At 38.4% G+C, this 13,434-nt stretch overlaps 1 protein-coding gene across 4 annotated transcripts in view; it reads left to right on the plus strand.

Moving 5' to 3' along the window:
* The window catches only part of NOSTRIN (nitric oxide synthase trafficking), a 104,674-nt gene extending 93,353 nt beyond the window's left edge, over window positions 1-11,321 (plus strand). For all 4 annotated transcript variants that reach the window (XM_072612225.1, XM_072612226.1, XM_072612227.1 and 1 more), the window contains 2 exons: window positions 968-1,057; window positions 9,091-11,321. In XM_072612225.1, coding sequence (XP_072468326.1) covers window positions 968-1,057; window positions 9,091-9,227 — 227 coding nt within the window. In that variant the 3' untranslated portion in view covers window positions 9,228-11,321. The remainder of the gene's footprint in view (window positions 1-967; window positions 1,058-9,090) is intronic.
* The last annotated feature ends 2,113 nt before the right edge of the window (window positions 11,322-13,434 follow it).

The raw sequence follows: 13,434 nt of genomic DNA on the forward strand, positions 1-13,434 counted from the left end.
AAACTGCAAAGAATTAAAAAGTGAGTAGTAGGCAACCAGTATAAATGGCTTTTTCTAGGCATTTCACTATGAAAGGAAGAAGACATGTAGAATAGTAACTTGAAGGGATGGTGAGGTCAAGTGAAGATTTTTAAAAGATAGGGAAGGCTTAGGCATGCTTATAGATGGCGTGGAAAGAGCCAGTAGATAAAAAAAGATCAAAGGAGAGAGAGAGAGAGGCAGAGACAGAGACAGAGAGAGACAGAGACTGACAGAGAGAGAGACAGAGACAGAGAATGATGGAAGGCACGAATATCTGGAGGAGACAGAAGATAGTGAGTGGCATGAGTGACATAGGAAAAGAGGTTGTCCTTGGCAAAAGGCCAAGTCATCTCTTTCTCAGTGACTAGAATAAGGGAGGAGACAACAAGGAACAGTGTAGATTCAGTTTTGAGGAAATAAAGTTGGTTTGAAAAAAGAATGGATTTCCTTGATTTTTTTTTAATTAAGGCTGAGGGAGAGATCTTCTACCAAAAGAGAGTGGTATAGAAGTCTTGGAAGAAAGCAACCCTGCTCAGAGGGTATTAGTTAATTAGAGAAAAAGAAAAGATTCACCATGCAACTGTGAGAACCCAGATTAGATAATGTAAATTTTTAAAGAATCCTAATGCTTTAGGTAGTTGTATGATTTCTTCCCTCCCTGTTCAGCTGTGGGGGAAGTAGGAGCCAAGTGAGAAAGGCAGGGGCAGGGAACACAGGGTGGGGTTTGATATGACTACAGCAGTTATGAGAGCAAGACACAAGTGACTCAAAGTCAACTCTATAGGGTCAAGAGTCAAGACGATAAGAAGAACAAAGTAAGACCACAGTAGTGGGAATGGGCTGGCTGAAAGCCTCTTAAATGCTGTTATTTAACTACACAGATTTCCACTATATTTCTGTGTATCTAATGAAACCTTGTAGTAATTGCAAATTAATTTATTTCTAGCTTCAGGAATCACCAGTCTTGGTAATGGTACATGCAAAGTCTTATATCCATTTCAAGCCAGACAAGATGATGAGTTAAATTTGGAAAAAGGTAAGAAACATTCTTAAGTGTTGAGAGGCCTTTCTCTATTTTAAATAACAACCCCATTAACAAGGAACCTCCCTTTTTCTCAGTTACATGATCAGGCAATGCTCGTTATTTGCTCTAACTCATGATTGCCTCATGAAGTCAGTGCAAATTTGCTAACCCCACCTTTCAGAAGATAAAACTTTAAGCTCATGGAGGAAAAGAAACTTGGTGAAGGTCATTCAGTGAGTTAGTATTTCATGTGTTTGATGTTCAGTCTCAGGAATTTAATATGCTTTATGCATGGGAGCTCCAAGGATCTTAGGCTTCTAAAATGTCAGAGTGAAAATGGACCTTAAAGGTCATTAAAATTCTTCATTTTTGAAAGCTTGAAACTGAAATCTAGGAAACCTAGAAAGTGACTTGCCCAAGGTAAAATGGCTAGCTAATGACAGAGCCAAGGGTAAAACCCATGTCCCCCAATTCGAAAGCCTATGAATTTTCCAATATAGTTTGCCAACATTTAAGATTTTAATTTCACATATAAAATTGCATGTATGTATTCCGTACTGGGCTAAATCTTTGTTAAAGGGGGTTAAGAATAATCAGTCAACCATCAATCATTAAGTCTCTACCAAGTGTCAGGAAACATGTTGAATGCTATAGACACAAAGAGAAAAATGAAGCAGTTCCTGCCTTTATGGATCTTACTTTGTATCAGGGAAGGCAAAGTGTGTGTGTGTGTGTGTGTGTGTGTGTGTGTGTGTGTGTGTGTGTGTGAAGAATAAAGAAAATAATCACAGTAATAATAGTAAGATTTTGTAAAATACTGTTTCAAAGTGCAGACACGCGCACACACACACACACACACACACACACAATCTCATTTAATCCTCAAAATAACCCTGAAAAGTAAATGCTATTATTAGCTCCATTTTATCCATAGGGAAATTGAGGCTGAGAGAGGTTACGCAAATTTCCCATTGCTACAGAAATGAATAGAGGGTAGTTTATGGAGGAAGAACATTAGCAGGGGGCTGGGAGGGGTGCAGTGACTCAGAAAAGATATCCTAAAGAAGGTGATGTTTTTGCTGAGCCCTGATGGAAGGAAGGGATTCTGAGAAGCAGATGGAGAAAGTACATTCCATACTGGAAAATGGCCAGTGTAGAGACAGGAAGACAGGACCTGGAATACCTGTGCTTTCTTTAAATATTCTACTGTTGTGCACATGGTGGGGCCATTTGTACTAGGGCAAATATTGATCAGTGAGAGATAATTAGGCAGTAAAGGAATGCTGTCGATGAATGAAAAATGGCTCCAAGGGTCCAGGTCAAACTAAAAGGACTCTTGTAGCCACACAGGGAAGAAGACCCTGCTCCAGGCTCGCTCTGGTCAGAGCCATGATTTCTATCTGGCTAATGGTGCAGGTTTCCACAGTATTTCTCTGATATGAAGGGAAAGGTGTTATTAGAGACTTAGAAACATCATCTCTTATAGATCCTTGAATTGGATACTGTTTCTCTAGCAAGCTAGATTGTCAGGGGAAGACTGTGCGTCTCATTCCTCCTGGCATGGCACTTGGCGCCTAGCACCTGTTTTGTACATTGTAGACACTTAATAAAGTCGTTGAATTGAAACAATAGGATTATTGACTTTAGAAAGATCAACCATTTGATGTATTACCCTGTTGACCTCCGAAATATTCTCTGAGGGTGGGGAGGTAGTGTATGTGTAAAGGTCAGGATACCTTGCTCTCTCCTGGATCTAGTACTTAGTGTCTCTATGAACTGGGACGAGTTATTTCCACTGGTCTGGGGTTCATCTTTCCTTTTCTTTTTTTTCTCTCGGATCCCCAACTTCTTTTCTTTTTAAGTTTAATTTTAAAGTTAAAATAAAATTAGTATTTCCATATCCATTGTAGAACAGAAAGATGATTGTACATGAGAACTATGGTGAGGCTCAAATGTGAGAATAAAGTAATGAACTTTAAAAATAAAAACCAAAACATTTTTTTTCAATTATCAAACATTTATTTTTTTCTTCCTCTTCCCCCACTGAAAAAGGAAAACAAACTCCCTGTAACAAGCACGCGTAGTTAAGTCAAACAGATTCCCTTATTGGCCATGTCCCATTCTGCATGTCTGTGATGAGGTGGATAGCATTCTCCATTATGGGTTCTCTGGAATCAGAATTAGTCATGGTAGCCTGGTTTTCTATGTGAGGATGCAAGGGCACACTGGGTAAGAGACTTTTCTCAAACCACATTTATCCTTTGAATCAGGGGCTCCTGTGCTATGAGGTTTCCTGATAATGTTGTTTACTTCTTCATTTCCTGTTTGGTCTCCTATTTTCTTGCAAGGTGTGCTGTTACTTTAAACTTGGTTCATAACACTTTCTAAAAACCAAGACCAGATTCATTTGCTGGGGGCTGGCTGAAGGAAACAGTCCATGGGGGCTATTTGATCATTAGTTTTTGTTTTGTTTTGTTTTTTATCATTGTAAACCAAATGTCGATTCTGTCAATTATATAATCCTATCTGTGCATGCCTAAGAGCAAAAATTCAAGTGGGTTCTCCTAACGGGAGAATGGTTCCTCTGAACCATGACTTGACGGTGGCAACGAGGTTTTAATAGCCCCCCACATCCACCCCCTGTGGCAAGGCCTGGTTCCTCCCCCTACCCCAGCTCTCTGAGGAAGAAAAATTCCTGGGGAGCTAAGGGGAAGAAAGGCTGGAAATCACCTTATCTAGAAATTGGAGGAGCAGAAAATCTGTTGGGCAGGAGTGGCAGCTTGACTAATAAATACACGCCTCTCACTGTGGACAGGAAAGAATAGTATTTATTCCCTGTAGTCTGATTGATTGTTGACTAACACAGAGCAGCCACAAAGAAAATGATGACCAGTCCTGGAGTCACAAAACTTGGCTTGAGTCCTAGTTCTAACTCTTAGCAGGATTGCAACTTATGGCAAAAGAGGTAACCTCCTGGAGCCTCAGTTTCCTAAGATTTTCACAACCTGTCTCAAGAAGTTGTTGTGAGGAAGCTGTTTTGTAAGACATAAAGTACCATATACACGTGAGATCTTGTTATTAAAAGGCTTTTTCTTACCAGAAAAGGCAGTAAAATGCAGAAGCTAAAGAATGAGTAGCCTAAAAAGTCTATTTATTTAACTCAACAAACATTTATTAAACCTCCATGGTGTGCCAGGTACTATGTGAAGGGGTAGGAATACAAAGAGAAAAATCAAATTCTTCTGGGCCCTTGAAGAATTTGCATGTATACACATGTACACATATGCATACAATATGATATATACAAATACACACGTTTATATGTGACATGGTTATATATATAATATCTGGAATATATTTTGTATAATGATATCGAATTAATTTTGTTAAATTATTCTGAATCAATTAAAGTTTAGATTAAATACATTTATATAATTTTTTAAAAATTTTATATAAATATATTTAATATTTAAATTAATAAATTTAATAAAAATCATTAGACTTAATAATAAATTTAGATTTAATATTAAAATGTATTTATAAATATGTATATATTTTAACAAGCACTTAAAAAATTAATCTGTCTCTCAGACAGCTAGGTGGTAATAGTGGATAAAGTGCTGGACCTGGAATCACAAAGACCTGAGTTAAATGTGACCTCACATACTTACAAGCTATGTGACCTTGGGCAAGTCATTTAACATCTGTATAACTCAGTTTTCTTAGCTGTAAAATGGGGATACCTCACTATGTTGTCATGACGACCAAATGAGATAATATTTGTAAAGCAGTTAGCATAATGCCTGGTACAGAGCAAGTGTTTTATAAATGCTTGTTCCCTCCTCTGTCTGCCTCTTCTCCCCCTTCCACTCTATTTGCATAGTCTGGCAAAACAAATTCCCATATTAGCCATATCTGAAAATTAGTTTCTTCATTTTAAATTCATTACTTCTCTTTTCGGAGGTGAGTGGTAGGTTTGGATTCATAGTTTATTATATTTATTATTGCTTTGAACAAAGTTTTAAAGGCTTTTTTTCCTATAATATTATTACTGCATATGTTGTTCTCCTAGTTCTGCTCACCTTGCTCTGGTTCAGTTCATAAAGGTCTTCCCATGGGGTTTCCCCCTAAATTATTCATTTTATCATTTCTTTTTTTGGTCATTTCTGCTGTGACAGATTCTTCATGACCCCATTTGGGTTTTTCTTGGCAAAGATACTAGAGTGGTTTGCCATTTCCTTCTCCAGCTCATTTTACAGAGGAGAAAACTAAGGCAGAGAGGGTTAAGTGGTTTGTTCAGGGTCACAGAGCTAGTAAGTGTCTGAGAACAGATTTGAACTCAGGAAGATGAGTCTTCCTGACTTCAAGACCTGCGTTCTATCCACTGTGCCACCTAGCAGCCCTGTCATTTCTTATGGCACAAAAATATTTCATTACATTCATACACTATACTTTGCTTAGCCATTGCCCAATGGAAAGAGACCCTTTTAGTTTCCAGTAGTTGGGCACCAGGAAAAGAGCTGCTATAAATATATTTGAACTTAAAGATCTTTTCCCTCCTTCTTTGATTTCTCTGGGGTATTGGCCAAGTTACAAAAAGCTGGGTCAAAGGGTATGTACAGCTTAGTCACTTTCTTGGCATCATTCCAAATTGTTTTTCAGGCAGAACTAGATAATAATACACAGTAACAGCAATATTGTAAAGATGATCAATTGTGAAAGACTACTGTGATCAATATAATTATCAAAGACAATTCCAAGGGACCCATTATGAAAAATGCTATCTACTGCCAGGGAGAGAACCAATGAACTCTAAGTGCAAATTGAAGCAGATTTTTTTCACTTTATTTTTCTTGTCTTTCTCCACTCTCCCCCACCAACATAGCTAATATAGAAATACATTTTGTGTGATTTCAACATGAATAATTAATTGCCTTCTCTGGGAGGAATGGGAAGAAGGGAGCAAATTTGGAACTCAAAATTTCTTTTAAATGTTAAAAATAAATAACAAATTTTGAAAAATTAAAACAAATTGATTCTCAGAATGGTTGAACCAATTTCTAGTTCCATTAACAGCGTATTTGTGACTATGTTTCCCCTCCAACATTTGTCTAAATATGTTCTACTGCTATGGAATAATTAAAAATTTGTGAGGTAATTGATAGTTTAACAATTTATCAATTCTGTTTGTTTTAACTAGTTGCTCTAAAGAAGTCCTTTTAATTTTTTGTTTAATAAAAAAGCTATTTAGCTTTTAGTTATTTAATAGTCATACATAGTACATAGCCCAACATCCTCCCCAAAGCTATACCCTAGTTCAAAGTACTCTTTATATCAGCATCTTTTCTAAGCAATAATTCATGAGCTCCTGTCCAATGTTCCTCTTTTCCAGACCAAAACAAATTACACATTAATTCGAAGCAACAGGCAGTTAAACAGGATAGCAATCCGTACAAAATACTTATTAAGTACCTATTATATACAAGGTTCTATAGTAAGTGCTGAGCATATAAAAACAAAGAGAAATAATCTTTTGCCTTGCCATCCTCTCCTGCTCTGAAATGTTCCATATAGCCATTTCTGGCTAGATTTACTCTCCAGTGTCCAAAGATCTTTCTGTCTCCCTATTCTCATCTAAGCTGGAAAAATAACTCATTTTGACTTTTTTTTTTGGATTTCCTGACCAAGACTTCATATGGTGTACTTTCTGTGTCTGTGTGGAGGAATCGTGAAGTAATTTGGCTATACTTCTTTGCTTCTCCACCATCTTTCCATGCCTTGCCATGCCATGCCATTGTTGGGAAAAGGAAAACTCCTTCCGATACAACTCACACTCCTAGGTTGCGTTAAAGCTAGATATATAGTTTCCCAAAGTAGGTGACACTTGCCCCCGGGGGACACTGGAGAGATATGGAGGGGGAGGTATTAGCCTTGGTTGCAATAGGAGGGGGCATTGAATAAAGGGGTGGTGGAAGCATAAGAGAGAAAAATTTTGAAAAACCATTCATATGTTTCATCTGTTGTATAACAGAGTTGAAGTCATAGTGATTATATTATTTTCCAAACAAACACATAAAATGCTAATTATATCTGATCAGTGCTTTTTCAAGTCTGCCAACAGGTCTTAACAAGCAAGTGTTGGCAGGTGGGTCTGTTTTACATTGTTGAGATGTGCAGCATGCATCAGCAGGAATATGCGTGTGTAATGACTTGTTTACAATATGCTACTATACAGTTACATGATGCAATGTTGCATCATCAAAATTTCAACGCAGGAAAAACCCCCAGAATTTACAATACATTATCAAACTTAAGACCTTTAAAAAATATTTTATATTTTTTGAAATGATGCAGATTTCAAAAAAAAATTAAAGGGTTAAAGAAAGTTTATTTCCAGAGGGGCACTGAGTAAATTTTTTTTTGAAGAGAGTGTGGTAGGCCAAATAAGTTTGGGAACCTCTGAACTAGAATGACTATCTCAATGCCTCTGAAGCTAGTGCTAGGCTACTTCTCTGCTGACCTGCTGCCATCTGAGGCTTCTCAGTCGAGCTGCTAGATTGCTTCTCTGCTGAGCAGAATTATATCTAAGGTGAGACAATCAGAATTTCCTCAAGGCACCCAAATATAGGGGGTACAGATCATGAATTAAAATAGGAAACTAAAAGCACTCCCTCTTTCCAGTGACCACATCTCAGGTGAGCTCTTCCCTAATTTGGTTCCTGCTTCCTAAGGGGCTAGGGGTTCCTAACAGCGAATCTTGTTGTCCTAGATAGGATCTCCTCTCACAAGGTAGTTTATGAGGGTTTCTTTCCCCACCAGAATCTTGTATCCTGAAGGTCAAGATCTTCTCCTGAGGTCTTCTCTTCATTAAAAAGTAGATCTGAGGATGCTTTCCATGCTGCTTGCCCAAGGTCATTTTCTGGTGCTCACCAAAGGTGGCAGAATTGCCAGCTCTTCAATTCAATTGCTGCCATCTGTTGGTTCTCTGCCATTACTAGGCATTCTACCATAGGGAATATTTGTACCTGTTTAGGGAGCTGGTCTATGTCTCTAACAAGTTTAACTTTTTTATGAGTCAGATCCACAGCTGTACTCACCCAGCACAACAGAGAGTCTCTGAGGTCATCTATTTTTTTTGACAATCTTGTTGTTCAGTTGTGTCTGACTTTTCATGACCCCATTTGGGATTTTCTTGGCAAAGATACTTGTTTCTCATTTTACAGATGAGGAAACTGAGGCAAACACTGACTTGCCCAGGGTCACACAGCTAGTAAGTGTCTGAGGCCAGATTTAACTCAGGAAGATGAGTCTTCCTGTCTCCAGACCCAGCACTCTATGCACTATGGCACCACCTAGGCGCCCCTTTTGACAATCTCACTGCTCCTCAGAGGGAACACTTGTAGGTATGCTTAGTATTTGGGTTGGGAAGTCAGTAAATTCTTTGCAGTTCCTATTAGGTCTCCTAGTAGCTAGCACCAGGACCACAATGACTACCCTACATTTTCATTCAGTCATAATAGAGGGATGAAGGGGAGTTGGCAACCTTTGCCTTGCATCCCTGTAGCCAGGCTCAGACCCTCCTTACATGAAAAAGCACTACAGGTTGTAACCTTTTTGGCAACTAGGTAGACTCTGAATTACTATGACTTGCATTCAAGTCGTGCCCCAGATACGTGGTGTTTGATCCTGGGGGTGTCACTTAAGGTCTCCTATCCTTAGGTTTGCGTTTGCTTTCTTTCTTAAAATCTGAAATGTAGGGATAATAATGGCACCTACCTCCCAGGGGCGAGGTAGAGGAAATCTGCAAACTACATAGAGCTAGATGGGTGTTAGCCGTTATTGTTATTGATAAATGTGGTATAAGCTGCAGTATGACAATGGTATGTTTTGGTTGTAAAACAATCTTGATATATTTAAGGATACAGAAAGATTCAGTCCAGTTACTGCCTCGCTCCACCCCGTCGTCCAAGTAAGCAGACACAGTCCCCAGATTTCCAAATAGCTGCTGTACACTTATTGTCTAATTCTATGCTTTTTCTTAACAGGAGACATCGTGACTATATATGAAAAGCAAAATGAAGGCTGGTGGTTTGGATCCCTGAAAGGAAAAAAGGGACATTTTCCTTCTGCCTATGTGGAAGAACTGCCTTCAAACAATGCCAAGTTGTCTTCAGAAGCATAGGATCAGAATCTTACCGTGATCCTCCTCACATAGAATTGATAGAGGAAGTTATCTTGAAAACGGACAACTCTTTTCAGGTTTTCACGGTGGTTTGAAGTTTTGATGATTTTTCTTGAAACGTAATAATCACAATTTAAGAATGCATGGTGGGAATCATAGAATGTCAGAGCTCTACCTTGGACATCAAACTCCTCATTTTGCAAAAAGTTAAGTGACTTACCTGTGATTCCTGAGCTGCTCTAGAGACAGAGGCAGGACTTGTTGCCCTTGGCCTCAGGCATCAGGACAAAGACAAAGAAAGAAAGGCTAGTATAAGAATAGGAACAGATTTAGAGCTGGGAGGATTATTAGAATAAAACTCCCTCATTTTGCAGATGAGGAAACTAAGGGTCAAAGAGATTAAGTGACTTGGTGAAGAAAGGAAGCATTTACTAATTGTCGGCTTTGTGCCAGATACTATACTAAGTGCTTTACAAATATCATGTCCTTATAACACCTCTGGACGGTAGATAGTTAACAAACAGTGAGGGTTTAGAAAACCAATCCTATACTTCCGGCAAGCTTCTACTCCAATCCAACAAACATTTATTAAGGGCCTACTCCTGATAGTTGTCTTTTCAAAGACAGCTAGGCAGTGCAATAAATAGAGTACCAGGCCTGGAGTTGGGAAGACTCCTCTTCCTGAGTTCAAAGCCAGCCTTAGACACTTCCTAGCTGTGTGATCCTGGACAAGGCACTTAACCCTGTTTGCCTCAGATTCCTCATCTGTCAAACCAGGTGGAGAAGGAAATGGCAAACCACTCCAGTATCTCTGCCAAGAAAACTCCAAATGGGGTCATGAAGAGTCAGACGCAAATGAAAAATGACTAAACAGCAACAAACTTTTCATCCTGTGCAAAGAGCTAGCAACCCAAGATCTCTGTCCATAGGGACTGTCATGAAAAGAATACAGACAGCTTCTTCAGGAAGCCCCATTATAGAGACAGTTGGGGTCCTGAGAAGAAAGAAGGTGGGAGGCCCCACCTGTTCCTGAAGTCTACAGGTTGAATGGCAAAAATTAGTCTGGACACCTTAGAAAATGGCCCAAGGCTAAAGGTTCCACACACTACAAAGTGAAGGCCTACAGTGCAGATGTAAATATGTAGGTAGTTCTGCCCTGCTATCATATAGGGAGACCTTCCCTTATGAATGCTTCATTTGCTAATTTGGAGTGAATTAAGTGATAAAGAACCTGTATCATTCCCCACTCCAACCTAGACCATTTCACCCCCTTTTTGATTATTATTTTTTCTCTTCTCCTTGTAAACTTATGAGGAGAAAATTTTAAGGTAAGACTCACGCACTAACTATACTTTGTGGTATTACACTTATAGAATGGGATATAAATAGAACAATGCTACAGATATGAAAGCCAAAGAGGCCCAGGCTACATTTGCTAGGTGAGGTATAGCTTATAACCTAAGGAAAAGAGCAGAAAGTTTCACTTCAACCTTGACAATGCAGTAGGGGAAGATTTTTGCACTTGGAATATTATCTAAGTAATAGGCCATTAGGCCATGTGGGACGAGAGATTTTGAATTCACATTTCTTCTTTATCTTATTGCTTTCCGTCAAGACATGACAAGTAAAAAGGACTGTAACAACTGAATGTAGCCTACAAATGAACCATTTCTTAAAGTAGAAAGTGATTAGGCTGTTTGGACCCTGAGACTATCTTTGGGGATAATCTGCAAAGGAAAAGAAACCATCCTTTTCATTGGCAAACCTATTTTCCTTTGTGAAAATGTTGCTGACTTTTGTATTGTGGAACTTTTTTTGGCAATCCTCTGTGCATCTTTGATTTATTATGAAAAATATTTCCAAGGAAAAGTGCCCTTTAAGCCAAAGAAAAGACACATCTGGTCAGCAATAAAGAACTGTTTATCTGTCCAGTCAGTGAGAATGGTTCCTTAGAGGATGGTCAGGTGGTATCCATGACTAAACATTGTAGTGAAGACAGAACTATCCATTTGAGTAAATACTAATAAGCAAAGATGATGGAGAATTAACACATACTTTGTGCTTCTATACAGAATAAAATGATTTTTAAAAATATTAATGGTTTAAACTATTAATTGAATTTTCATAATGTGCTCCATTAAGCTGTTCATTAAGCCATGAATGTTTCAGCTCATTAACAGCCTGTAATATGAACACTATAGAGCAGAGCCAGGATTCCATTGTCCACATTATAAAGAGTACCTCCATTTTGTCTCTGACCTCCTACAGTCAAAGTCATTTCAGCCCTCATTCTATCAACCAGAAATCTCTCTACTCACTACTGCACCTACAATAACTCATAAACATAAAGATGGTATAAAGTAACCTTCAAGAAACTAAAATGCCTTCTGCATCATCAAAGATTAAAATATGTTCTGATAGTTTTAGTGTTGTGTGTTATTTTATTGCCTCATAATTCTCTGAAATTGGGATAGAGGCACATTGTGGCCAAAAAAAGAAAAAAGGAAAAAAAAATCCTGTTCTCTCAAAATCATGTGGCTTTACAAGGTGATCGGGTTAGTGGGGACAAGGAAGTGTCAACTGTCCTTAAAATTCAAATCCATATTTGTCCAATGCAACCATGGTCCTCTGAGTGTATCCGGGAGATTAGGATTTGGGAATGTGATCATTCCTGATGGGATGGTGACAGAGAGTGGGATTTGTGAAGAAGGGAGTACTTTTTATAGATGTACTGGGCCGAGTGGAGCTGAAGAAAATCCAAGACAGATTGATCAAAGATGAATGGGCTACAACAATCAACCTATTTCAAAAGCATAAAGAACATAGAAAAGGAAACTATTAAAACCAGGGTGGGTTCATGGAATGCTACTAGCAAAGGGAAATTGGGGCAAAGCCCATGAATTCAGGAATGTGGTCCTGAAGGGGGCAATCTTCTGTTCTGATCCAAGGGCAGTGAGTGCCACCTTCAAGTTACCCAAAGCAACTAATGATGCCAATTCACCTGGGGGATCCTAAGCCTAATATTTCTCCAAGACTTATGTGTTTGTTATTCTGATGTGTGATCAGATCATTATTTATCAGAATATTTGATTAATCAGAATACTGTCTTCCTCCCCTCCCCGACTTTAACCATGTGGTGGAACAGTTATGGCATCTAGGTGGCACAGTGAATAAAGCACAGAACTTAGAGTAAGGAGGAAGCGAATTCGAATCCTACCTTAGTTGGGTAACCCTGGGCAAATCACTTAACTTCACTGTGCCTTAGTTTCTTCACCGCTAAAATAGAGATAATTAATAGTACCAACCTCACAAGGTTATATTGTGAGAAATAAATGAGTTAGCATATGTAAAGTGCTTTGCAAACCTTAACACATTATGTAAATATTAGCTATTATGAAGATGATGATTTACTAAACAAATGATAGGAGTAGACTGTGTCAAATTTGAATTTAAGCCTATGTAAAAAGCAATATGCTTTCCATTCTTATAGTTCTTTCTGAGATTATAATGGGGATATCAATTTTTTTTTTGAGGCAATCAGGGTAGATATTATCTGGTCTATATTGGAGTCTTCCAGCTTTCTTAGAATGATAACATATAATTATTATTAACTAACTCATTAAGTTAAGTTTTACAACACCCTTTTCTCACAATGAAATGAGTTTGACTGTAGGAGGTCAGTATAAGTACCATGCCCATTTTATAGATGGGGAAAGTAATATTCAGAGCCTTGCCCAGTGTCAGAGACATGACTCTAAGGACATTGCTCTTTACTCTCTGCCACAGTGGCTTTTTCCCTTTACCTCATTTACTCTTAACTTGTTTACTTGTTAATGTTTACTCATTAATCTTCATCTCTAATGACTCCTTCCCTACTGCCTACAAATTCACGTCAACCACATCCATAACAAAATGGTCCTCACCTGCTGTTCCTTCCTTGAACTGTGGAAAAAATAGTTAACACACAGAGAGTAAAGGTAAGGGGAATATACTATACTTCTCCCCTTTTAACTTCCCTTGAAGTATAATAGATTGTGCTTATTCTCCTGTTCTCCCCTCCATGACTACACTTCTAAAAAGTCTACACTCTCTATCCTTGTATTAACTTCCTCATCACCCACTTTTGGATTTTATATTCTGGACCATTGCAGTGATTCAGGCTCAGGATTACAATGCAATGAAGCAGTTGTAGATCATGAAATGTAAT

This window comes from Notamacropus eugenii, chromosome 5 (assembly GCF_028372415.1).
Source record: "Notamacropus eugenii isolate mMacEug1 chromosome 5, mMacEug1.pri_v2, whole genome shotgun sequence".
NCBI lineage: Eukaryota > Metazoa > Chordata > Mammalia > Diprotodontia > Macropodidae > Notamacropus > Notamacropus eugenii.